This window comes from Canis lupus, chromosome 1 (genome assembly GCF_003254725.2).
Source record: "Canis lupus dingo isolate Sandy chromosome 1, ASM325472v2, whole genome shotgun sequence".
Lineage (NCBI taxonomy): Eukaryota > Metazoa > Chordata > Mammalia > Carnivora > Canidae > Canis > Canis lupus.
The window spans coordinates 35,733,443-35,760,441 of NC_064243.1; the positions used below are offsets into that span (position 1 = coordinate 35,733,443).

The window sequence follows — 26,999 nt, forward strand, 5'->3', positions numbered from 1 at the left end:
GCTCCATGCAGGGAGCCTGATGTGGGACTTGATCCCAGGTCTCCAAGATCAGGCCCTGGGCTAAAGGTGGTGCTAAACTGCTGAGCCACCAAGCTGCCCAATCCTGTGTCCATTTTTAAATCAGATTTGTCTGGTTCTGTTCTTTTCTTTTCTTTTCTTTTCTTTTCTTTTCTTTTCTTTTCTTTTCTTTTCTTTTCTTTCTTTCTTTTCTTTTCTTTTCTTTCTTTTCTTTTCTTTTCTTTTCTTTTCTTTTCTTTTCTTTTCTTTTCTTTTCTCTTTTCTTTTCTTTTCTTTCTTTTCTTTATTACCTTTCTTTCTTTCTTTCTTTCTTTCTTTCTTTCTTTCTTTCTTTCTTTCTTATTTGCTATTGAATTGTATTAGTTCTATATGTATTATGGATATTAAACTGTTGGAGGAGGGTATTGATAAGATGTGACCACTGGTTGACCTGGAAGTTGGACCTGGGCTGTTGGAGGCTCCTCATTTCTTCATGTCCTTGAAATGTGTATTGTACCCACTGTTCTTGCCCTAGGAGCTGTTTCAAGGAAGCAGCCTTGAGAGAGTGATGTGCTCCTGAGACCATTTGGATGATATACGTGACTGAACTTTGTTAAAGCCTCTATATGAAATTTTAGGATTCTGTTGGGCAGGTGCAGAGACTTACTTGTCCTGCTGCTGCCCTCTCCCCACAAGGCAACCTTCATGTGTAAGTTCCCTTACTGATCGAACTTGCTACCTACCAACCTGGAATGGTCAGCTTGCTCTTTGGGTTCTCCTTGCCTTTTGTACGTGGGGGCAAGTTTCAAATTTCACCTGGGGAACTCTAAAGGTTGTAAGCCAACATATGCCCTTATCAGACCATATGATTTACAATATATTATCTTTTAAAATTTAAAAGTATTGCAAGAATTGACTCAGAGCTGAGAGAATGAATCAGTCTTATTTTGTGATGAAGTCTCCTGGCCTTATTGAAAATCCACCTGCTGGGGAGCTCTTAAATAAGTGTGTTCTAGTTTACTCTGTGACCCTATGTAGTTCCTTCATAGGTGGTTAGAAAATGTTATATCGAAAATGCAAAGATACTTATTTTTGTGTTTTTACGTGTGGCATCAGTGGCCAGTTCTATAACATATCAGACCCTTACTCATATATTAGATCCCATTTTAATAACACATGAATAGAGAAAAATCAGAGCAACTTGAATTCTTTTAATTTATATGTGCTTTTTCAAGAGAAGTAACCTGTTACAAGTTAGGACAGTATTAATATTTGGTGAATGGACATATATACTTGCTCTCTTTCTTGGACTGGCTTTATTGTGCATTTGGTGTGGGACAGATCTTATTCTGGAGACCTGGCATGGAGGCAGATTGCTCAGAGAGGGGAACTCATTTGCATGTATGTTTAAATGAAACATTTGAGATGTCTGCCACCATCTTATCTTTCTACCAGCCCTGTCTTTCCCCCTGTTACCACAATACCCTGTGAAGGAGGCAAATGGCACCATGTGAGGACTGCTCACGGCCTTTTCTTGCCTTTGCAGGGTGGCTTGCTTAGTTTTCTGTGCTTGGTTTTATTCCCCTTCCCCGCCCCCCAGTTTTGAGACCTCCAAACAGCGTAAGTGCCACAAAGCATTCTACTTTCCATCACCAAGCAGAATCAATCTCTCTCTCTTGTTCAGTCTTTATTTCTATTTTTGGCTCTTCTTGCTTGTGTATGGTCCATGCTTCCCTAATTTGACTTTCTGATGCCAGCCTTTAGCTTAGTCTCCACACACAGTAAGTGCTCAATAAAGACTTACTGTGTAGTTAATGGTTTAAAAAAAACTCAGACTTGCTTAGATACATATCTTATTCACTCAGTTAATATCTGTTGTTCAGTCATTATTGCTAGAGGGTGGGCTCAGAGGTGAGCAAGACCTTTGTCTGTTCTTCATGTATTCTCAGGCTAGTTGGGAGGAGAGGAATAAATAGACATCTTGCACAAAAAGCAGTGTAAAGCAAGAAGGCCATGGGAACATGGAAGGAGTGAGGACAAGCTCTTGCCTTGGTGGGAATGAGGGTACGGCTGGTAACAGCACTGTGATAGGAAGGAATTTGAGTGTGCCTTCAAGGTTGCTTATGAGGTAGACATATGGACAGTGAGGGAAGGACATGCCAGATTGATGGAAAAGAGGAATGCATTTTGAGGCTGTGTGAGTGTGGCTGGGCATTGTGGATGGTGAGAGAGGGTGGGGCCATGTTTTGAAAGGTCTTTTGATGCGGGCTAAAGGGTTTGATTGTTTTGTTCTCTGGAGCCACTGCAGGATTTTAAGTGAGTTCATGATGGGCTGGTAGTATTTTTCAGAACCATAACTTAGTTGGCAGTTTGTGAAAGGTAAATTTAGGAGGGAGCAGAGTTGGAGGGATGCAGAGAGCAGGTCGGGGGTGTGAAAATAATTGAGGTTAGAAATTATGGAGGCTTGAACCAAAGTGGTAGAGGTGGAGAGGGAGTAGGGGAAAGGATCTGAAAGATGGTTAGCAGTTAGTAAAAACTTGTGTAAAGGCACAATATAACTTCACCTTCACGGGGTTTGTTTTATATTTTTCAGTCGCTTGGATGGTTTTTTTTAAATCATGTTTAATTCAGGTTCTCAGCACTTTTAAGTATTAGCTTTTCCTCCAGAATTAATTTTCTTAATGTGCTTAATTTCTGCATTCTATTTAATTAATTATTATTATTATTTTTTAGAGAGGGAGAAGGGGAGGTGAGGCAGAGGATCTGAAGTAGGCTCTACACCCAGTGCAAAGCCCAACATGGGGCTCAATCTCAAGACCCTGAGATCATGACCTTAGCCGAAATCAAGTGTCAGACACCCTGAGCTATCCGGATGCCCCTAATTTCTACATTTTAAAGGTAGTTTACTCATCAGTTACATTGACTACTGCTGTTTTTCTAAAGTGTTGTCTCTCGGTCAGTTTGTTTCAGTAACTTTGAATTGAATTATTTCAGTCATATTTGTACTTTTTTCTATAAGTATATTCGGAAAGAAATGTCATGCTTCAGAAAAAAATAGATTAATTAAAATAAGAAGAAAGAGAAATAATATAGATTAATTAAAATAAATTAAAAATAGATTAATTAAAATAAGAAGAAAGAGAAATAATATAAAAGTTCTTTGAAATGGTAGCAAAAGAGAGGTAGTATTTATCTCATCTTAGAGTACAAATAATGGTCTTGGACAGCTAAAAGAAAAGCCATATGCAAAATGAGCCTGAAAAACTATTTCAGAGGAACTTTGATTGAAGAATAGAATGTTTCATGTGACTCTGTGAAGATAACGTCGTCCGATATTACTAATTTCAGCTCCAACAGGTAGGCTAGAGTAAATGCAAATTAAAAATAAATTAAGAAAAGGTGTTGAGAAATACCTTTCATTTAGGGAGTGATTAAATAGTGGAAAGCTCTTCATTGGAGTTCAGTCAATAAAGCTGGGATGCTCAGAACTCAAAATTATTCAAGTAACAGATGCTTTTCTTAAAGTGGTGTTTTGCTCTGGAGGTTCAGGTAATAGGAGAAAGAAAAGGCAGTCACTGTCATATTGTTTTTCTTTTGAGTTCTATACTCCAAAGTCATATATTCAATGGGCTGACTTTAAATTCTGGTGTGTAACTTGGTATCTCAGAATGGTGGTTCTCTTGACCTTGTAGACAAAAATAAAAGGTCTCATTTGAAAACAGTGCATTGTTGGGCTGGGCATTGGTGGTGTGTAAGGTCTGGATTTGGCCAATTTAACTGCTTGGTTGTGAATCTAGCTTTCTTTAAGATTCAGCTCTATCTTATGTTATGGAGCTTTTTAGGGAAGGATTTGTCTGATTCTTTTTGTATCTATGTTTATCTATCTTATCTATCTGTAAAATACATTTTGTTTTTTAAAATTTTAGTCGTTTTTAAAAATGTTTTTATTTTAAAGATTTCATTTTTAAGTAATGTGCACACCTAACATGGGGTTCCAACTCACAACCCTGAGAGCAAGAGTTGCATTGTTCTACCAACTGAGCCAGCCAAGCACCCCTGTAAAAGACACCTTGAATGGCATTTTGTTTCCTTGCTCGTACTCTGTGTCAAGCACTTGGATTGGCACTGTGTGATGAAGACACAGTTCCAGTTGTCAACTGTTTTTCACCTAGGGAGGGCTGATCTCGTCAGATTTGCTGTTTAGGAGAATAGATGCCTTGGGTTGGAGTGGTGGATGGGGCCAGGCTGGAATCCTGGAGGACTGCTGTGTGACCGACCATCACAAGTGAACCATAAGTAGTATTGTTGGCCTGAACTAAGGCATGGTAGTTGGGATAGAGGAGAGGAATGACATGGAAAGCTGTAGGTGGGAGACAGACTTAATGGGACATAGTGGTATAGGAGAAGTCTGCCTTCTGGCTTCAACACTTGGCAGGTAAAACTTTTCTATTAAGATTTTGGTGTGAGGGAGGTGGGTAAGGGAATATATTTCAATATATATCTAACATGTAGGATATGTATCTATCCCAGGAGAGTGGCCTGGACAGGAATCACATCCTTGAAAATTGGCAGCTGGACTCTTGACTGTTTTCTTCAGTAGTTCATGGAGCTCTTTTAAATATATTCTTATTTCTCAAAATTTCATCAAGAGCTGTTTTATTTCACTTTATATTTTCTGACATTTTTGACTGACCCTAGAATGAGCATCTGGAGAAAGAATTTAAGAGATAGTAGATAGCAATGGAAGATGAGAAATTAAGAAGTGGTTTTTGATTTTTATTATTTTAGCAGATATTGGTACTAGACACCTTGAGAATTGACTATATATTTCACTCCTAGGGTTATAAGAAGCCTACTTGCAGATGTTTTTCTACCTAACCTGGTCAGCTTGGGGAGGGAGTGGGAGAGGTTATTAAGAAATGCTTGCAATATATAAGTTTTTTTTTTTTTTTTTTTTTTTTTTTTTTTTTTACAAATGTGCCTCTACACATTTTCTGGGCTAAAGTACACAGTCCATGGTTTTCATTATATTATTAAAGGATGCCTATGACCCACCTAAAAAGTTGAGTCTTACTAAGGTTGTGTCTCTCATGGGGTTTCATTCTTTTCTGATGAAAATGAAATGGGCAGTTGATACTCTGGCGTGAGGTTGGGGTCCTACACTATTGACACACTCAGATTCTGGACTTTATGCTATAGCCCCTGTTGTCTCAGAGCCATTCAAGCAAAGGACCTGATTGGTAGAATTAGGCTGACTAGACACAAAGTTTGAAGGGCAAGATTTCTGATAATGTTTGACCCAGTTTTGCATATAATGAATTTTTATTTGTTGATGAATCTTTCCCTTTTGTTGCTAAAAGTGGCAAATAATCAGACATAAATTACTAATTAACAGTCTGGTTCAGATTTTTTTTTTTAATTAATGGAACTTGTGCTTCATCAAGCTGAGGTGGAGGGGGTATCACAATGCTTTATTTTTTCTAACATCAAAGGTTATTTCTTTTTCAAAAATGTTGTTATATTTGTCTCTCCCATACTCATGGAGTAAGAGTAATCGTTCTCACTGAAGGACTCTATTACCTGATTGCTCCTCATTTTGCATTTGGACCAGACCCCTTGCCCCCAGCTTAAATCTCATGTCCTCAAATTGTGTCACGAACTAAAGATGTTGTTGAGATACCACTCTGTCCCCTATCATTCCCTCTTATTTCTTGGGGACTTTAGCTCCTGGTTCACTGTCACAGTCTCTAAAAGTTACTCTTGTACTTTGATTTCAGTGTAAGCATAGCTGATCCTTCCAATAGCTGTGTCTCAATTTTTGAACTTCTCTTTCTAGTGATCCTGTCTTCCATTGCGATGCTAATATCTTGGCAAAACCAGGTCATCATTTTATGACTGTGACCCCTCCATAATATGAATTTTAAGTGTCACACTTGCTACCCACCGCGTCATATACTTCTGGTTCACTTCTTCTTATATCACAACTCCAGCAATCTCTGATCCAGGGGGGTCTATAATCCATTGCTCCTGCCACCATTGTGCTGTTGGCCGTACCTTTATATCCCCTCTTTGCTTTTTACTGAGATTCCATGGTCAATCACAATTACAATCACTCCTTTACTTTCCTTGCTGTTCTTTCTTTATCACAGCTGTGTCAAACTCCACCCCTGGTTAAATCTGACTCCTCACTTACTCTGTACCAGCCCCCATGCAGAGGAATGAGGCTGGAGAAAAACACAACCCTGATGCCTTCAGTGAAATTCATGATCACATGTGAGACCTTAAGGCTGCTTGGCAATCACTGTACCACTGTTCTACGTGATTATTTCACACTTCCTCTCTCCTGAAACATTCACCCCTTCTTCCCTATCCTGATGCTTAACTAATGAGTTTGCCTATTCTTGTCCTAAGAAAATTGAAGCAAACTGAAGAGGAATCCTCAATCTGTCTCAACTAGCAACTTCCCAAGGCTACCTCAACCATACATCTTCTTATTTACTCAAGGACATCATCTCTCTCTCCTCTACATCCCTATTATTTCTCTCTCTAGTGGATCCTTTCCATTGGCATATGAGGTATTATGTTTCCTCTTCTAAAAGAACTGTACTTTTGATCCCACCCCTCTATCCAGCTATCACATTTTTTGGTTGTCCTTTATGAAGGAGTTCCTCAAGAATTGTATATGCCCACGGTTACAATTCCTCTCCATTCATTCCTCTTAAAACCACTTTAAATAGGCATAGTCCCTACCATTCAATTAAAAGTGCCCTGAAGATGCTATAGACTTCCCTATCGCTAAATCTAAGAGTCAGTTTTCAGTCCTTATTTTACTTAGCTCTTGGTAGCATCAACACCGTTAATCATTCTGTACTCCATGAAGTACTTTCTTCACTTGGCTTCTAGGATATCCCACATTCTCCTGGTTTCCCTCTCATTCTACTTTGCTCATTCTTCTTCCTAACATTGGAAGGCGTAGTCCTTGGACCTCCTCTTTGTCCTCCTCACTCCCTTTGTCATCTTCTATCTCCTGGTTTGAAAAACCATCTGACATTGGACTCACATTTCTAGCTCTGGCCCAGCACTCTCCCACCAAATTGTATACTTCTATTTCCTGTTGTCCTCTTGACATCTCCACATGTTTCTTCAAATCTGAACTCCTGATCATTCCCCATGAGGCAAACCTGGTTGCACACTCTTGCCTATCCCTTTTAAAGGCAATCTACAGGCAATCTGATTCTCCCATTTGTCCAGGTTGAACATTTGGGAGGCATCTTTGTAGTCTTTTCTTTCTCTCAGGACCATATCCAATCTGTCAGCAAATCCTGTCCTATATTACCTACCATCTTTACAGTTACTGACGGGCCACCATCATTCCTGCCTGAATTTCTCCAGTCGCCTCCCTACTGGTCTCCCTGTTTCCCCTTTATCCCACCGAAGCTGGTAGCAGCAGAGTGAGCCTTTTTAAAATGGAAATAGATCCTGTCACCCTGGGTTCACAATTCTGCCGTGACCTCCCATTTACTCACAATAAAAGCTAAAGACCTTACATGATTCACAGGGTCCTGAGTGATCCTGCCTGACTTCGCCTCCCCTTACCCTTTTGCTCATTGTTCACAGCCAGTGGTCTCCCAGTACAGGGCATTTGCCCTGGAGACCTCTGCCTGGAGCACTCATCCCTAGGGTGACCATCTGGGTGACTCCCTCCTCTCCATGACCTACCTGACCATGGGTGAAAACCACAAAGCCTCCCTTCAGCACTCTGCACCACTTTCCCTGGCTTTATTATGTTCCATAGCGCTCATTACCCACTAGCACACTTGACAGTTTACTTGTTGGCCTGCCGATGTCTGTCTCTTTCCATTAGAATGTGAATTCCAGAGGGTAGTGTTGTCTTGGTTCAGTCACTAGTGTCTAGAAAAGTACCAGGCACATAGTATATGCCCAATAAATACATGTTGAGTGACTAAACAGGTTGAGTTTTTTATTGCTTTCAACAAATGTAGACAAATATCATTTTGGTCTTTATTGTTTGTTTATTGTACTGATTGATTAGCTCCATGCTAGCCTATGACTGTTTTCCTAAATGCTGGTTGGCAGACCGCTTGATGTTTTCAGTAGTTAAATGTGAAATCAGAAGGCTAAGGCCAATGTAATGTAGATGTGTGTAACTGCAAGGTTGTCAACTGCACTTTGTTTTTCAGGTTTGTTCATTATTTTGAGAATATGTTAATTTATTTGGCATGAGAATACCTATTTATTTGGCAGTTGGAAGCCTTCTTTAGGTTAAGCATCCCAAAAGAGCCCAGGAATAGGGTTCTTGAAAGTAAGGATGCTAATATTCCCTTTGTTATGTGATTTTCACCCTCCCACTCTCCTCCCTTTCTCCTCCCTTCTCTCTCCCCTCCCTACATTCCTCCCGCCCTTCCCTTCTTTTCTTTCTTACTTTCTTTTGTCTCAGAAGTCCTTCTGGAAACATGTTTTAGATGGAGGATCGTTTTAGGAATGTGACAAGCATTGCTGTTCTCTTTAGAGTAGAGTGGACAGGCAAGATGTAGCTTTCTATAAAGCAGTGTTTTTAGGGAATGGGAGGAGTGGTAGGTAGCTCGTCCCAGGCTTCATGGGTTTTGGGACATAATTTACAATCACTGCATCAGTTGAGGGGCACCTGACTAGCTCCGGTGGTGGGGCCTGTGACTCTTAATCTTGGGGTTGTGAGTTTGAGCCCGACATTAGTTACAGGGATTACTTAAAAATAAAATCACTGTTTTGGTTAATAAATTCTAGAAAACTTGCATGCCCATAAAAATGAAGATCTTACCTTAGTCTCAAAGAGGAGTTTGGTTCTGCTTTTGGTTCTGCAAATAACCTTGAATAAATCTCTCGATCTGCGCAATTAATTGATTTGTTTGTAAAGTTAAGATTGTGGACTAGATGACCTCATACTGATCAGTTTATAAGCCCCAGAGAACCAAATTGTTAAGACTTAATTGTTGAAGTGGTGCTAGCGCAGTGTTGTGTTCTGTTATTTTCTTCCTCGTTGCTATAATTTCAGTTCTGTGTGTACTGATCTTGTGACTTTCCCAAATATTGTATACACTTGGATTCTTGCAAGCAATATTGTTTTGGGGATTATAGAAGGAATTATATGACAGCATTTGGGAGAAGCATGTTATATCTAAATTGGGTTAGGTATCAAGTATAGCATGATGTTATTATTTTATAAGATTTAAAAAGCAATATAAGAAAATCCTGTAGTATTTAAAAATTTTATTAGCACTCTCTTGTAGCTTATAATACAGCTCTGAACAGTGGTTCAGAGTTGTATTAGTTGATGTGGCTTTGAATCTAAACATAGTCACCTATTATTGGCTCTGTGAACTTGGGCAAATTGCTTCGCTGCTCTGTGCTTCAGTTTCCTTATCCATAAATTGAGGATAGTAATAGTACCTACTTCCTTGTGTTATTATAAAAATTAAAGAAACTGATATATGTAAAACACTTTGGTACATAGAAGCACTCAATAAATGGTACATAGAAGCACTCAATAAATGTTATTACCAACATAATGCAAATTCTTAGTATAATTGTGTGTATTCTTTTCAGCCTTTTAAAATAAGCATGTAAAAATAGTTTTAATCACATCACATAAGCGAAATTTGTGTTTTTCTTTCCTAAGTAGATCTTGGATTTTGCTTTATTATTATTATTATTGTTGTTAGTGTTATTTTTAAGTAAGCTCTATGCCCAACATGGAGCTTGAACTCATGACCCTGAGATCAAGAGTCACATGTTCTACTGACTGAGCCAGCCAAGAGCTTCTAGAATTTTGCTTTTAAATATTTTCTTTTTTCTATTTAATAAGACATTCTATGATAGACTGAACATTTATTTTCAGGTCATTTTATATGCTTTTAGATGCTATGGTTATTTTTCATATGGAACTCATTTACTTTTTCTTGTTTGTGTACCATACAAATTTTCTGGTAGGATTAAAAAAAATAACTCTGTACCCATATATATTTCCTCATCTCTTTTCCCGTTTCTTTTTTCCCCCTTCTTCAAAGGCTTAGTATTGTACTCTTGTCTGAGATCACTGTAGTTGACTCATGCTTTGCCTAAGCATACATTCCCCATATCTAATTTTTAATCAGTTTAATTTAGAACATTTGCAAATGTATTAGTGATAGGCTACACTTCTGTACCAAAGAAAAAATTCAATTACTCAAATAAAATCAAAGTTTATTTCTCTCTCACCTTACAGTTCAGAGTTGGTGGGTGGCTTTGGTGGCTCTGGTCTGAATGGCCTTTCAATGGTCCTGGTCCCTTCTTTCTCATGGTTTGCCGTTCCACAGTGTGGTCTCATCTTCTTTGTTGTGGCTGACCCCTCAATACTATGTCCATGTTCTAGTCCAAAAAAAGGGAAGAGAAGATGGAAAAAAACCAATTTCCTTTGTAAAGGCTGGGACGTAGCAATCTCTTACCATCCAACTGGCTGCAACTAAGTCATGTGGCCTCATTTTGCTGCATTGGAGCTTGGGTAATGTGTTTTGTGGTGAGGCTGCCCTGTGCTGAGCTCAAACTACTAGGGGAGAGGGGCGAGGGCTGGCTTTCTGATACCAAAAAGAAGGGGAGAATGGATAATGCTAAGTATACTTTTTTAACAACTTGGTGAGCCAGGTTCAAATTTAGAATTCTCCAAGTCCTCAGAGTTCTGTGCTGGAACCTGATGGCAGGGAGAGTTGGTGTGGACTTTATCCTGTGTTTTCCCATGTGGGCTTCATTCTGCACTGAGGAAAGCTTTGCATACAAGTCGGTGGTCACCCTGGCTAAACATCTGTGGTCTCCCTCCTATCCCACTTGCAATCAGTGGTGTGAGAAGCAAACTCCTTGGGAAGGGAGCTCAGGGCTCATTTGGGTGGGATTACAGGGAGCCTGGGTCCCTAGAGTATGTTTTGAAAGAGGTTGTATGGGCTTTCAGGGCACGTGTTCATCTGCTTGGCCCTGTGATCTCTCTGTCCCCCAGGGATGGTTGGGACTAGAAGAGGGGACCACAGTCAGAGCCTTGGAAAAGGCAGTGTTGCAGGCAGGACCCCTGTAGTCTAGGGCTTAGGGTGGTACTATAATGAGAAGCAGTAATTTGATTTACTTCTTAGTTTTCCACTTTCCCCATGCTACTGCTTCATTAATACCCATATTTATCATTTATAGTGTACGTGCTATATGTTTAATCTACTAAGAGCGGAATATTTTTGGCATGAATGGAGTGTCGTTTTAATGGATGATAAGGATGGCTAAGGGCACAGTGAAGGAGGCTGGACAATATTCACTTATTTAGCTTAATGTTTTCAACAGCTTAAAAAAAAAAACAACCCTTTGAGTGGCTCTTGTGATTCAGTGGCAGTTTGCCCAGACTCGAGGGAGCCAGTGTTAGGAATGAAAACTAGATTCACTTTGAAAATCTAGAAAAAAAGTGACTGAACAAGTTTTAAGAATGTGCTTGATGGCTTGGGTCCTCTGAGAGCAAGCGCAGTATACTACAGCAGGCTAGGTTTCCACATTCCCCCCTCCACTCAGCCTTCTGCTCTTTCCCCCTCTAAGCTCCATGCCTAGCCAGCTGAGACCAGGATACTGATTTAACCAGTCCCAGGGCAGAGCCACCGCTGCACTCAGACATCCTGACCACTTGTCTGGGGAAATGTCGTTGCAATCTAGCACATAAGACTGCACTTGGGTAGAGGCAGCAAACCACTACCTCCTTCAGTTTCAGGATGGGTTATGTATGATACACGCTCAATCTCTTACCCCAACACTTGGAACCAGGTGTGTTTCAGGATTACTGTTTTTTTTTTTTTTTTTTAAGGTTTCAGATAGCTTTTGGTACATATATCACATATTATGCAGTGTCTCTGGGGGAGATTGGGACAGAGCCCTAAAATTAAATATATTAATATTTCTGTAGCAAAGTGTATGAATATTCATAGTAAATGGGACACAAACAAGGTTATAAATAGCCTCAGGTCAGTTCAGGTCATGTTTTGCTGCCAAATGGGTTATGACAAAACTGTTTGTTTCCAGAACTTTTCAGATGCTGGCATCGTGAATCAGGGATTGTGCACCTGCGATGGGGACTGTTTTCTCAATGTTTACACTGTGCCAGATACTCTCACTACCGAATTTTATAGTGTTCACAACAGACCTAGGAAGAAGGTATTTTATTATCCCTTCTTCTTTTCTCCCTTCCTCCTTTGTTTCCATCCTTGGAAACTGAGGTTTAGTGAGGTCAAATGACTTGCTGTGAGATCAAGAGGAGGCGACCAGGACTCCAGGCCTGGACACTTACCTGCTGTAAAAAGTTCCTAATTTGCTTGTTTGGCACTTTGGAATTGTAGTTGGCTTATAGAATCCGATTTCACATTTAATGGTAGCTGAAAGACAATACAGCACTAAAAGTGCCATTGGATGTAATGAACCCTTACAACATTGTTTCTTGATAAAATGCCTTTTAAGTTCACCCAGCAGGGGCAGGAAGTGGGAGTCCTGGGACTTGCCCTTGTCTGTAGATGACCCACCTTCCTGAGCTTCATGGGTCCTCCTCCAGGCCTAGCAGGGGTAGTAGGTCAGGGCACACTGTTCTTGGACCTATGGGATTGTGCTCAGGACATGGGCACAATGTAGGGTGGAGTGGGGAAGTTTGGGGTTTTTGGTGTGATAGGAGAGGTCAGGGATGGGGAAACTGGCTGAAGTTCTGACCCTACTTGGTCAGGGCTTCATTCCACACTAATGTTCCTGTTCTCATAGCAGTCACCAGACATTCCAGAAGGACGTATCAGAGAGGTAGTGAGTTTAGCATTATCTGTTAGGTAGGGCTGTCACTTGGCTGTATTTTGAATGTGGTGGCTTGAATATGGCTGCTTGACATTAGTAGGGATCTGCCGTGTTAGAATCCTTGGAACTGTTTTGTGATGATCCTGTGGAATGAGTAGCTGTGACTGCCTTTGGCAGGTGAGGACACTATGGCACACTCACACTCACTTAAGCTGCTTAAACTCATCTCAGGAATTCATGCCTCATGGGTCCTTGTTATCCTGGTCAGGACAGTTCCCTGCACACTCCCTCCTCCCAGATGGAAGAGACAGCTGAAGGATTTCAGGATCCGTCTCCTCCAAGTACTTCATCCTTCATTGCTACTCTTGTTTTATCACTGTATTAAAAAGCACATAGGCCGATATTGATTCTTATTTGGCCATAAGTGGGGCTGGTTGGCACTTGCCTCTTAGCTCTCATTCATGTAGTTTGTGTTACAATGGGCTCCTTGGTGTGTCATTTGGATTGGGAGATGCAGTTATATTAAAAGAAAACATCGGAAATTAGAAGGTCTGTGTAAATATATTAGTATACCAATCCCTTTGTTAGGGTTACCTTCATTTTCGTGACCCTTACTTAAAATTCAACATGATTTGTTAAACTTTTACTTCACGTAATATATAGGTCTAGGAGTCTTAGCCAGAGTCAGTGATTTTTATGTGAAGTACCGGATATACATTAACCTTTAAAAATTGTAACCAGTTAGTTACACCATAAAAACTAGCAATGTGTGTGAACTAATTGGTTGCTTGCTAAATCCAGAGCACACGAGGAAAATTAATTTTATATTGACAAAGTCGTTCCTGGGAGTCGTTCTACAGGAGCCTGAGAGCTAAGCTTATGTGCTGGGACTTTTCAAATACATAATTTCATTTCTTCCTCACAGTAATTCTGTGGGGCAGATGTAATTTTTCTGTTTCATATATGAGGATACTTGAGTTATTCATCAAGTCTTATAAGTTTTTTGCAGTATTTAAACGATTACACCCCATCTTATTCCAGAATCCTACAGAAAGTCACATAAGGAGTAGAATTTGGAAAAAAAAAAAATCAGCCAAAATACAAAGAGGGGAAGAAAGAGTTGATTAGTTAGATAAGGCCAAAGGGAGTTAGAGTTCTACTTGTTTTAATATAAAACAATGTCCCATTGTTAAACTTGGATGCAAATTTGTCTCAGAATGTTGTATTAGGTATTGCAGAGAGGAAAATGGTCGTTACAAGATTGATATGACTCATAAATTTTTATTTTTAATTTTTTAAATTAATTTTTTAAAAGTGGGCTTTGCACTCAGCATGGGGCTTGAACTTACCACCCTGAGATCAAGAGTTGCATGCTCTACTGACTGAGCCAGCCAGGCGCCCCTATCCATAAATGTTTCACACCACATTTACTAATGTGAAATACAGTTTTTTCCCCCATGGCCTTGAGGCTCTGAAAACCCTTTTTTCTCTGGAACGTCATAATGGGACCATGAATGATAGGGAGAAAGCTATCTCCTCAGCTCTACGTGATGCCTAGACTAACAGTCCGTTGGCAAGTGGCATCCTTTATTGGATAAGCCAAGTACAAATTTATAAAATCATTTTTGAAAATAGAGATGGGAGGAAATTATCCAGTGATTTGCCTTAAATCAGCAACAACTTTAAATGATCCTGGTATCTCAGTCAGTTATCAGACTGTTGAGTGTAATACCTACTCTTGTCTTTGTTTTCATAAATTAATTTTAAAAATGTGGTCCTCAGACTTCCCTTTAAGAAATTCTTTGCTACTTGATTATATCTCATGGAACTTGCCCCTGTTGTTGTGTATGTATTTCTACTCTCACGGTTTGTAATTCTTAATAGAAGCTTTCTTTCTGGATTTTATTCTCTCCTTTCTTTTCCTAGAAATAGCTTCCAGATGGGATTTTTTTTTTTTTTTGACAAACCTCAAGTCCTTATGTTTTACCATTGTCTGACTTATTATCTCTTTTCTGAGTTTCATTTTTGGCTTAGATACTCTGCTTTTAGTATTTTTTAATACTTTGTAATATATACTGAAAATACTTGGCAGCTATTACGAGGCTGCACAATAATCTAGTAATGATACAGTGCTCTGGGCTTCTCTGTCGCTCCTGGTTTATTAAGGAAAAATCTTTCTTCACTGTATTCTATTCTTTCTTACTCCTTTATGTTTATTTAGAAGATAGCATGAAATACAGTGTTGCTTTGTATAATTCTTTCAATGTCTGGAAAAAATAGAAAACAAATTTGTTTAAAATTTGTTTGAATTAAAGTAAATTTTTATAATACTTAATTGGGCTTTTAAAAATTAATCTTTCATATTTTTCTGAGTTGAGCCACATGTATCTCAGCCTTTAAACATCATGGCCCAAGGTGAAAGGTCCATTGATCAGGCCTTTCCCTAGGGAATGCTATTTTGGGGCATGTCCAAATGCAGTGCAGGGTTTCTGTACTTTCATGTTCCCTTTTGCCAGAGACCTTGACATTTAAACATTGGTTGCTTAAATGCTTTAAATTATTTATGAGACGTTTACTTGGACTGGGGATTTAGGTTATTGCTCCCCAAGAGTAATTTGGTTTACTAATATCCTTGTGCCCCTTTCTCTTGTCTTCATCCTTTCTGTGAGTAAGGGAGTCTAGTAGGGTTTCCTGTAGAATTTTATGTAAGATTTATTGGAGACATTGTATCTATCATCAGTTTTTGGACTCAAGTTATTTAAAGTCAGTTTTAAAAAAATGTAACCTCTGGGCACTAAGGAGAAGAAACTTAGTGGTTCTGCTACATTTGAATGGATCTGCAGAGTTACTGCAATGGGCTAGCACAGATAGAGGCTCTTTTGTCCTTGTCATTATTACTGTTATTTCCTGCTTTCATTCTTGGCCATCCTTTCCCCTTGCATCATTTGCTCTTGACTCTCTACAGGTTGTTGAGGGAGATAGCCACTACATCTCTTGGGCCAAGTCACCTGGTCTGGCTGCATGGACTTTGACCCATGCCAGCCTCTGATTTGCTGGCACATGGCTGATGCTCAGGCAGACACAGTTTGACATTGTGGTTGGATTTAATAGGGTCAGGAGTTGCGGGGAGGGTGCAGCAGGAGATGGAGGAAGGATATAAACCCAGGCAAGGAGGGGCATTCAGGAGCAAAGGACAGTTTCTCATAGGAAGGCTTAGAGAGGTACAGGCATTGATCAAAACAAATTAATGCAAAAACATTAATCAGAGAAATTAGTGCCACTCTCTCTGTTTTCCACCCCTTCCTCTCAGTCATGGTGTAAAATGTTATAATTCGGGCTGATGATGGATTCACATAAGCCTCATTTAATACTGGGAACATTTACCCGAGTCTGCTGTTTAAACTCTGTTAACTACTTTTCCAACTTTGAGATTCTATTTGTGCTTTATGTACCAGATTCTCTTATGGGCTCTTCCTGGAGTGGGTGAGGGGGGCAGGTACTGTGCAAATAACTCAGATAAGCTGATTGTTCATCAGTGGCCATATGGGCACAGGTTTTGGGAATCCACTGACAATTTTAAATAATCTCTAACTCATCCTGTTAAATACATTTGTACATGTTTAGTGTTTGCTTAGCTCTAACCTGAACACTACATGAAGTAATTTGGTGTATAAGAAGCATTATAGTAACAAAAGTAGCTTGAATAGGTTTTTGCATGCTTACTATGTATGCCCTTACTATTTTTTTTTTTAGATTTTTATTTACTTATTTGAGAGAGAGAGGGAGAGAGTGGGAGAGTACAAGCGTTGGAGAGGGAGAAGCAGGCTGCCCGTCCAGCAGGGAGCCTTATGTGGGGCTCAATCCCAGGACCCTGGGATCATGGCCTGAACCAATGGCAGCTGCTTAACCTACTGAGCCACCCAGGTGCCCCTGTTTTAATATTATTTATACACACATCCCACACCTTCCTTACATATCCATATATGTGTATGTGTGTTTGTACACACATATATGCATATATACATATATACATACACATATGAATTCATTTAATTCTCCCTATGAAAGTGGCACTTGTATTATCATTCCCATGTCACAGACAGGAAACCAAGGCACAGAGTAGCTAAGAACATTACCCAGTCTAGCACAGGTAGCGAGTACCAGGGCTAGAATTTAAATCTGCATAGCTGTGCCACACTCTCTGTCACTACCCTGCAGTGCTTCTCAGTGCCTAGTCTTTAACTCCAAGCAAATACTAACTATAGCTAATTAGTCCAAAGTTATTTTGTTGTAAGAAAATCTAAAAAGCTATATAGTTTTTAAGAATGGAACCTGGTTTCTGTTGCTTAGCATGTATGGTTTTTGTTTGGGGTTTGGCTGTTTCTGTGTGTTAAGTAAAGACTTTAGTTGTCTGGATGTTTGTGTGGCAAAGTCTTTATGACTCCCCACAGCATGTCCTATGTTAGTGAGCGTCCATTGAATGTGTGCACTGATTTACCATCTCTCATCAGGGTACCTTTATCAGCTGATTCCCAAAAGTTTGTGAGTGGCCTATCACAGTGGTCCTGCAGGTGACTCTGTGGGCCAGGGATTTATTTCAACCACTTAACTCACCCTAGTGACTTACCATCTAGGGCTTCTGTCTTTCCTTAGTAGGTATTGGGAATTAAAGAAACTGACTTAGAAATGTTTTCCATTCGGGGACCTGTTAAATGAGACTGATACTTTGGTGAGCAGAGTGTTGAAGAAAAAGTTAAAGGACTTCATGAACCATTTCATGTCACCACCATTGAACAGTGTTTGACATGTAGGGACTGGATATGTGTATCAAGGATTATCAAATAGAACACTTTAGGCTTAAGTCATAGAATATGTACAGGGAGGATTAGATTTTGACTTTTTTAGAAGACACATTCTGTTTGTTTATTTTTATTTACTTATTCATGAGAGACACAGAGGCAGAGACATAGGCAGAGGGAGAAGCAGGCTCCCCGTGAGGAGCCCAATGCAGGACTCGATCCTGGAACTCTAAGATCGTGCCCTGAGCCAAAGGCAGATGCTCAACCACTAAGCCACCCAGGCGTCCCAGGCACATTCTGTTTAAATGTAGAGAGTGGCACTATTTTGATTTGCCTAGAGATTCAAGGTCTGATTAACAAAAGAGATTTGTAGTTATGCAGGAAACTTGGTAATTCTTAAATTTGGTGATTGGATTGATTATACTTCCTTTCCTAGGCTATTAAATTATCATGACCACAAGGTAAATTGTGGATTAAATGCCATAAATATTGTTTGTAAATATTTTAACATCATTCATCTCTATTCCTCTTAAGACCAATTGATTATTATAATTGACAAAATTATTATTGTTTGAATGAGAGCAGAACAGCTCAAATTAATGACATGGTGGGAAAGAGCAAGGAAATAAATTTTTCGGATATTTTGTTTTGAATGTTAGGGACTGCTAAGTATTCCTGGATCAGAATCTATGGAGCACAGCATTAATGTTCATTTGGCTTTAATGTTTGAAGTTACTAATAGTAGTTACCTTTATTTTTTTACTTCAGCTAAATCAAAATATAAAGATTTAAGAAAATGAAGGACCTTATTGCATTTCTTGCTTTCTATCTTTTAGTGATACATTAAAGATATATCACAATATGAGCAAAATAAGGCTTCTAGGACTTCCAGTGACTTAATCAAACAAGCTGTATGTGAGCTTCAAAACCAAGTAATTTTTAAGAAAAGATTTATTTCTTTATTGGGGCGGGGGAGAGAGAGAGAGAGAGAAGAGAAGAGAGACTGAGACCTAGCAGGGGGAGGGGTAGAGGGAGAGAGAATCTCAAGCCGACTCTGCATTGAGTATGGAGCTGGACACAGGGCTCATCTCATGAACCAGAGATCATGATCTGAGCTGAAACCAAGAGTTGGTAGCTTAACTGACTGAGCCACCCAGGTGCTGCAAACCAAGTAATTTGGGCAAAAGTTTGAAATTTTATGAATTTGCTGGCAAACTTTTTCTTTCTTCACCTGAGAAGTTTCCATTCTCCTTAGGTCCCCATAGTCAGTTTCACTGGGTTTTGTGGGAAATATTGGCATTTAGCTGTGAAGTTCTTTCTGGTTCAAAAGAAGGTCTTGGAAAATTATTTCTGTATTTCATAATGTTACTATTAAAAACATGCATGTTCCCTTTCAGCCCAGATGGGAATTACTTCTGTGTGTGTGTGTTTTTTTAAAGGACTTTATTTATTTATTTGAGAGAGAGAGAGAGAGAGAGAGAGAGAAAGAGAGAGGCAGAGGCACAGGCAGAGGGAGAAGCAGGCTCCATGCAGGGAGCCTGATGTGGGACTTGATCCTGGGTCTCCAGGATCAGGCCCTGGGCTGAAGGTGGCACTAAACCACTGAGCCACCAGGGCTACCCTTATTTGAATTTTCAAATAAAGTTTTAATGTATTTTAGTATTTTCAGTATGTAAAGTGAATTGAGGTCCCCAAATAGCTGTAATTTGGCTGGATTGAATTACTGAATGTACAGTAAAATCTCACATTTAAAGATAAAGGAAAAAATTTAATTTGATGCTGTATCTATAAAATTTTGCTCTATATGAAATGACTGAATCATATTATAAATATTAAATTCAAATTCCAAGTTGGACCTAATCATGAAAAGAATAATTAGCTGACAGTTACATCTGATGTTTTGAATATTATTGTGCAAAGTCTGGTTTTGATCATAAGATATTCAGCAAGATTGTCTTCTGAAATTTGAGACTGTGAGAATCAAGTCTTCCGTGCACACTATCACCATGTGAAATCAGTGCCTGGCTTATAGTAATAAGACCATTTTCGGACTCTTCCTAAGAATAAATTGAAGAGAACAGAACTTGTAGTTAAAAGTGGAAGAGTAGATATGCGTTTGTCACTGCTTGCTGCTGTAATGACACTATAATTACAGCAAAATAACAAAAAAGAGGAATAAACAAATACAGTCAAAGGGAGGTAGAGACAAAGTGGCTTTGAATGGGCAAGGCATGTTGGAAGATGATAGCAGAGTGGTAACTACTGAGGGGTCCAGGGAAAAGGGTGGTGACAGGCGGCTTTCTGTTGCACCCTTCATACATTGTAAGCCCCCTAATTCGGAGTAACTAGTACTACCTGAGGTTGGGTTAGGGGGAAATGGGAGTTTATTGGGGCTAAAAACTAGCAGTTTGGTTCAGATCTGTAAACAGTGTGCCTCGACTCCCAGATCTTTTCTCTTCTTCCCTACCTGCATAGGAGAATATGGATTTGTATATTCTCTGGAGAAATTGAACTCTTGTCTTGGGATCCCTGGCCCAGAGAGAATGGCGAGGTTCTGGTTTGACATCAAGAAGATGAAGGGACACCAAGACTGGGAAATCCCAGACGTCCTGAAGCTATACCAGCCTCAAGTCAGAGGATGCTTTTATTGGGAGGATAGTATAGTTATAGGATGGAATTTGATTACCTACTTGAGTCCACAGTTGCCAGGTGACACCCAAGTACATAAAACTTGAGCATTTGACTGTCTCATTTTGAAATGTGAGGTGCTGCCAGGAGTCAGAGGTTTGAGGAAAGCTTCCATTACTCAAGCCAACAGGAAAAAGAAACTTAGGGGAAAGAGCGGGAAATGATCTAAAATATAACAAATATCCTCAGAGAAGTGGGAAAATAATTGCATTTTTAAAAAGATTTTATTTATTTATTTATTCATGGCGGGGGGGAGGGCAGAGACGCAGGCAGAGGGAGAAGCAGGTCCCATGCAGAGAGCCCGATATGGGACTTGATCCCAGGACTCCAGGATCACGCCCCAAGGCCAAAGGCAGGCGCTAAACCCCTGAGCCACCCAGGGATCCCCAATAATTGCATCTTTGAAACAAATGAATGCTATAAAAAATCAGATTCTGAGAATAAGAAAGGAATCTTGGAAATTGTATGATACCAGAAATAAAAAAATGGATAGAGACTGTAAGAGTAGATATAGCAGAGATAAATCTTGAATTACCATAACAAATATTTTGTAAGTAATGTCTGACTTAGAATCAGAAAATAGCAGTCTAAGTACAATATTTAGAAATGCATAAATGTCAGAACAAATAGCTAACAGATGGAAGGGGGTAGGCCCTTGAAAGAAGGACTGAGGCAGTTTGCTGGATTTTATTATAATCCTATTTGATTAAAAAAAAAAAAAGACCAACTATATGTATCTATCACTTCGATAAAAATTGAGATAGAAAAATCTCATGTAATGAGATATTTACTTTGGAGATCATTTTGCTGAAAAATCCTACTGACAGTGTAGAAAATTCTGCACAATATCATTTCTTTGGCAGTCACATAAGCCTCTGTGAATAATATGGTCCCCTAAATTTTTTTAGTAGTTGTCTTTTCTCAGCACCGGTTTCTAGCCGCAGTTTAGGTATGGTTATTGTAATGTTTTGTATACCTTCCTTATGCTGGGGCGGGACAAACTTTTAACAATCATTTATTGTGCATGTGAATTGTAAATGTACCAATTATTCTGAGACAAGCTTCTCCTCACATTACAGCCACATACTTTCTGTACTGCTAGTGATTATGGGAATATTTTCTCTTAGACATTTCACATGTTGTGCTTGTAATGAAATACAAATGTAAGGAACTGAACATTTTGAGTGAGCCCTAGAAGCAAGCAGACCTTCAAGCTGAAATGGTCTCTTCCCAGCATTTCCTGACTTATAAACTTCTTTTTTGGTAATAAATGGCCTTCTTCTGCTCTTCTCTCTCATGTATCACCATGGATGGCTTATTGTGGCAACATGGACCTTCACAGAATTTTAGAGCTAGATTTTTTTTTAGATCTTGTTTATTTATTCATGAGAGGACAGAGAGGCAGAGACATAGGCAGAGGGAAAAGTAGACTCCCCATGGGGAGCCTGATGTGGGACTTGATCCCAGGACCCTGGGATCATGCCCTGAGCCGAAGGCAGATAATCAAACACTGAGCCACTCAGGCGTCCCTGAAAGATGTTTTAAGGGATCATCTTCTCCACTTCTGTTGCCTGGTAATTGAGGAAACGGAGTCAAGGAGGAAGGAAATGACTTTCTTAAGATTAAGTAGCAGTCCCAAACTCAGTATGCTTCGGCTACCTGGGACATTGAGGGAGAACTTTTTGCTCACTTTCCTTCAGATCTCATTTGGTGGTTGATGGCTTTCTACTGGCTAAGTACCTGGCAAGAAATGCTTTCACAGATTTCCAGCAAATGTTCTGGTGGGAATGGTGGGGCATCTGAACTTATAGAAAAACTTTAGGTTTATATTTACTGTGTGAGGTTGAGGGGGTTTTGTTAATATGCTGAAAGAGATGTGACTCCTGCCTGTGAATTAAAGCAGGCAGACCTTGGGCTCCCAAGTCCTGAGTGTCAGCAGAAAACGGGAGAGGGGTAGGCAGAAGGGAAGTGGGAAGAAGAAGAGAGCAAGGTTGGGAGTATCTTTTCTATCTTGTTTGTTTTCCTTTTGGTAAGAGTGAGAAGGTTACTGAATATAACTGGAGCTGCCGAACTGAACTGGCCCCAAACTGTCTTAATTTGTGTGAGAGAAAAGCTGTGGTATTTAATCTTGCAGAGCAGTTCTCATCACACAGCTGGGGCCTGCTGGCTGTCATTGAGGTTCTGCAAAATTTGATTTTTGTACCTTCTCTGAACTTTTTTCTGGTGACCCAGCCTCTGAATGCTGTTCACTGGTCTTCTAACTCCATCCAGGCCTGGACTCTCCTTTCTTACCAGAGCTCCTTTTTTTTTTTTTTTTAATTGGTCAGGTGGATATTAATGGTTGGCTGATTAAAGAAACTCATAGTAAGATGTTAATGATTACTCTGTTACTCCTCCAGGGAGTATGTGCATATATTCACAGAGCTGTTACAGAGATGAGATGGGGTGAATCTTCAGTTGATAGGTTGTAACTATGGAAACATCTGGTAGAAAAGAGTGTAATATATTTTGTAACCTTGTCTGGCTCATATCCTCATTTTACAAATCCCAGGGGCTCATTGGCTCAAAGATGTGTCTTTCTGGAAAGAAGTTAGAGAAGTTTCATCATTATTTTTTTAAAGGGTTTTATTTATTTATTCATGAGACACACACACACACACACACACACACACACACACACACACAGAGGCAGAGGGAGAAGCAGGCTTCAGGCAGGGACTCGATCCCGGGTCTCCAGGATCAGGCCCTGGGCTGAAGGCGGCGCTAAACCGCTGAGCCACCGGGGCTGCCCAAGTTTCATCATTATTAAGAATATGTCAAAAAAGTGCTTGATGTCATTAAAGACATGGAAACAACCTAAGTTTCTGTCAGTGGATGAATAGATAAAGAAGATGTACACACATGCACATACACACTGGAATCTTATTTAGCCATAGAAGAAGGAAATCCTGCAAAAATTCGCAACAATGTGTATGAACATTGAGGGCATTTTGTTAAGTGGAATAAGTCAGACAAAGATACCAGACAAAGGCCAAATACTGTATGATCTCATTTATATGTGGAATCTAAAAAAACCCAAACAAACCCAAACTCATAGATACAGAGAAAAGATCAGTGGTTGCCAGAGGCAGGGAGTAGGATTGGGCGGGAATGGGTGGAGGTAATCAAAAAGTTCAAACTTCCAATTTTAAGATAAGTAAGTCTTGAGGATTAATGTATAGCATGGTGACTATAGTTGACAATACCGTATTGCATATTTGAATGTTACTAAGAGAGTAGGTCTTAAAGTTCTCATCAGAAGAAAAAAAAATTCTAACTATGTGTGTTGATGGCTGTTAACTAAACTTACTGTGGTGATCCTTTTGAAATAGAATTTTCTTTTGAAATTTATTTCCATTTCAAATTGTTGTCTATAAAAATATTCTTCATGACATACTGCTGTCATTGCCAAAGCTCTAAGAATATAAATGTACATCTTAAACCATCAGCTTCATCACGGGTTATTACAATGCAAGGGGTCCATGAACTTGGACAGGAAAAACAATTAGCTATTTCGCTAACTCCTAACAAAAATTTGCATCTGCTTTTATTACAAGCATAGATCATAAAACACAGGATTGGTAGTAACTTTGGCTGTAATACCAACAAAAATCACAGCCATTTTCACTTCATATTACGGCTGAAAAATCATCTGGCTCATCATCCCTGCACAACATGTATGGACCCAACTGTTGGATCATGACTTTGAATGTAATCATAAAAAACAAAGATTACTCTGTCACAGGTCTTTTTACTATTTTGTAAGTGAATTTCAATATAATTGGTTTTCCTTTATAATGCCATCTGCTTTATTTTATGCATTTAAAAACATTGGTCTGGTGTACCACGCTGCCAAAGGGGACAGTGGGAATTAAAAAAAAGTAGGGGGGGCGGTGATAAGAATAAAGAATAAAAACTCTAATCTATATCATTATCATGAGATATAAACATTTGGTATACCAAAGAATGCTCATATTCTCTCTTCAATGGGTTGAACATATTTTTACTCATGGGGAAAAGGAATAAAAGACAATTCAAAATAAACAGAATTATTAAAAGTTATTTTTTATAATAAATAGAAATATTTATTTCATTAGTTTAAATATAAAACAACTATAAAAATTATCAAGGGACATTTACAAGTTTAATAGTTACTATACAGTTCAACTATTAGATATTCTTGACATACTCTTTTTTTTGAGATATAATTGACATATAACATCCTACTAGTTTTAGGTGTACAACCTAATGATCTAATTTATGGAAAACCTAAGGACAGTTGAGGAAGTGCTTGGCTCCTGTGTATTTTGAGCATTTTGAATGGTGATGTTTGTAGAAATGCATACCTTACCTTGCTGTTCCTAGGCAGGTAAGTGCTGTCACACCTGTGGATTTTAAGGCCACAGGCTCCACAGCCTGGCAGAGGCTTAGATGGAGTAGACTGGGATTGGGCTGTGCACAGAGTCAGGAATGTGACCATTCTGGTCTGGGCAGTTGGGGAGGGACTCCTTTCTCCACAGTTCCCATGCTGTTTGCTTCTGCTTTTCAATTTGACTCCATCAAAGCACACTCTCTAGCGGAGGGGGTCCATATATCTTTGTGACTTCAGAAAATATGCATGGTTGGTTTATGAATCTTAACCACCTTTGAAGGATGTGCTGAATCAACGAGAAATGGAAGTGACATCTGATTCTATACATGGAGACGACAAAGAGTCACAGGCAGGTATGAACCCTTGTTTAGAATGTTATGGTTGCTTGAATTTCTGCCCAGTCGTTGTAGACAGGAAGCCCAGGCATGACTCAGTGAGCCAAGAATTAGTGTGAATATTACTGAGCAACAGATTCTAAATTATTTTCTCCTCTGGATGATCTTGGAATTAAAATTTTCTTCTCTCAATATTATGAAGGAAGTTAGTTACATGTAAAGAACCTTACAATGTCCGTCATTAACAGCGTTTCAGAAGTATGATTTGCTCTGCTTACTGGCATTGTAGATCTTCATGGATAGGGCCACTGCTGACCTGACAGCCTCATGCAGGGCCTGGCACTTGAAGCATGCTTATAAGTGTGTTTGAATTAGTGCCAGTGTCTAATGATACTCTGTGAAAATTATTCCATCTTTATTCTGTGATGCAAGATTTGCCCAAAAGTGTTTGTTGTATGACAGTCATGGGGGGATAAAAATCATGCTGCCCCCAACATATTCTCTCATATTCATAGGGTTGTGAACTGTATCCATGATGATGCTCCAAATTTCCAACATTGGGTAATGAATTAATGCTGGTGGTGCTCCTGCATTCATTTATTTGTTCATTCCTCTTTTGGTTTGTTCATTCATTCACTTCATTTCCTATCTGTTGGGACCAAGTTCCTTATGGACTGCTGGGAAACAAAGGCAAATAAGGCAAGATCCCTGCTTTATGGGTCCTCGAACACAGTGATTCAGCACAGTGTGGTAAGAGGTATAATAATGTCACATATTAGGTGCCATGGGACCACAGTCAGGAGGGATTAAGTCCTGGCACCTTTGCTTTTCCCTGGAGGATAAGGGAATGTTTTCCAGAGGAGGAACCTGTGAGGTGGCAGAGGAGAGTGTGGAAGAGAAAGATTCCCAGCCAAGGGAAAGTGTGTGTAATTTCAAAGGCATCTTGGGTGAATCATGTGGTAAGATGCCATTTCCATATTTATGATGCACCTCTTCTCTCACTGCCCATGGCCCCATCCATGGCCCCATCCATGGCCAGTTTGCAGCTCTGGGTACAGCCTCTTTATAGGTTCTTTCCTCTGCCTTCTTTCCTCGTCAGCTTTTGACTAGACCCTCCTATTCTTTCTGGAATTGGGCACTGGATTAATTGCATCTCTTTGGAGATGCCTGTCGTGACTGCCTGTCTGAAAGTAGTTTTCAGCCTGTTTTTCTCCTACCACTTGTCCTGTTGTTTGTTTTAGCATGCTAGGCACAATACCAATTGCTTTGTTGACTTGGTTGTTGATAAGTCCCCCAGACTGTGATCTCCGCAAGGGCAGGGACCAAGATTTTCTTGTTCACCACTGTGTCTGTAGTGCTTCATCTCTACTATATCTCATCCACACTCCTATTTATCTCATACATGTCACATTTAGCACATTTTCTGTAACATATTACCGGTGGGTTACTTTTATCTTATTAGAAAGATTACACAACAAAGTTTATTTTGTATATTTTGTAGTAATGGCAGGTGGAAAATGCTATGTGACATGGCATGTTGGAAGAAGGGAAAATCTAAAGGCTGAATTGCTCAAATAATAATGACTGTTTTCCCTATTTGGTCTCCTCCAAATGAGATTGCTTGTGTGTAGGTCTGTTTAATGCCAAGGGGTGGCCGACAGGCCTTCTTGGTATCAGCCAGGAGATGGATGGTTGACAAGTCCTGATCTGTTCTTAGTGATAGCTCTTGCTCTTGGCTCTCGATTCCAACTTTCTGTTCTCTGAGGAAATGGGGAAAAAACTCATTGGCATACTACTCTGAAGGTAAGACTTTATCTTTATTTGTGGAGACAACTTTTTATTGTTGTTTCATTCATTCATTTGGTAAGTATATGTTACCCACCTACTATATACCGGATGCCATGCTAGTCACTAGGCATGAAAAAAATTTTAGTATGATCAACA

At 39.5% G+C, this 26,999-nt stretch overlaps 1 protein-coding gene across 6 annotated transcripts in view; it reads left to right on the top strand.

Moving 5' to 3' along the window:
- Window positions 1-26,999, top strand: part of UTRN (utrophin) — a 497,383-nt gene that overhangs the window by 18,151 nt on the left and 452,233 nt on the right. The window contains exon 1 of one of the 6 annotated variants that reach the window (XM_035701075.2): window positions 24,914-25,073. The exons of the other annotated variants lie outside the window; for them this stretch is intronic. Coding sequence (XP_035556968.1) covers window positions 25,022-25,073 — 52 coding nt within the window. The 5' untranslated portion in view covers window positions 24,914-25,021. Of the gene's footprint in view, window positions 1-24,913; window positions 25,074-26,999 lie in introns of those variants that run through there. 6 annotated transcript variants of the gene reach the window in all.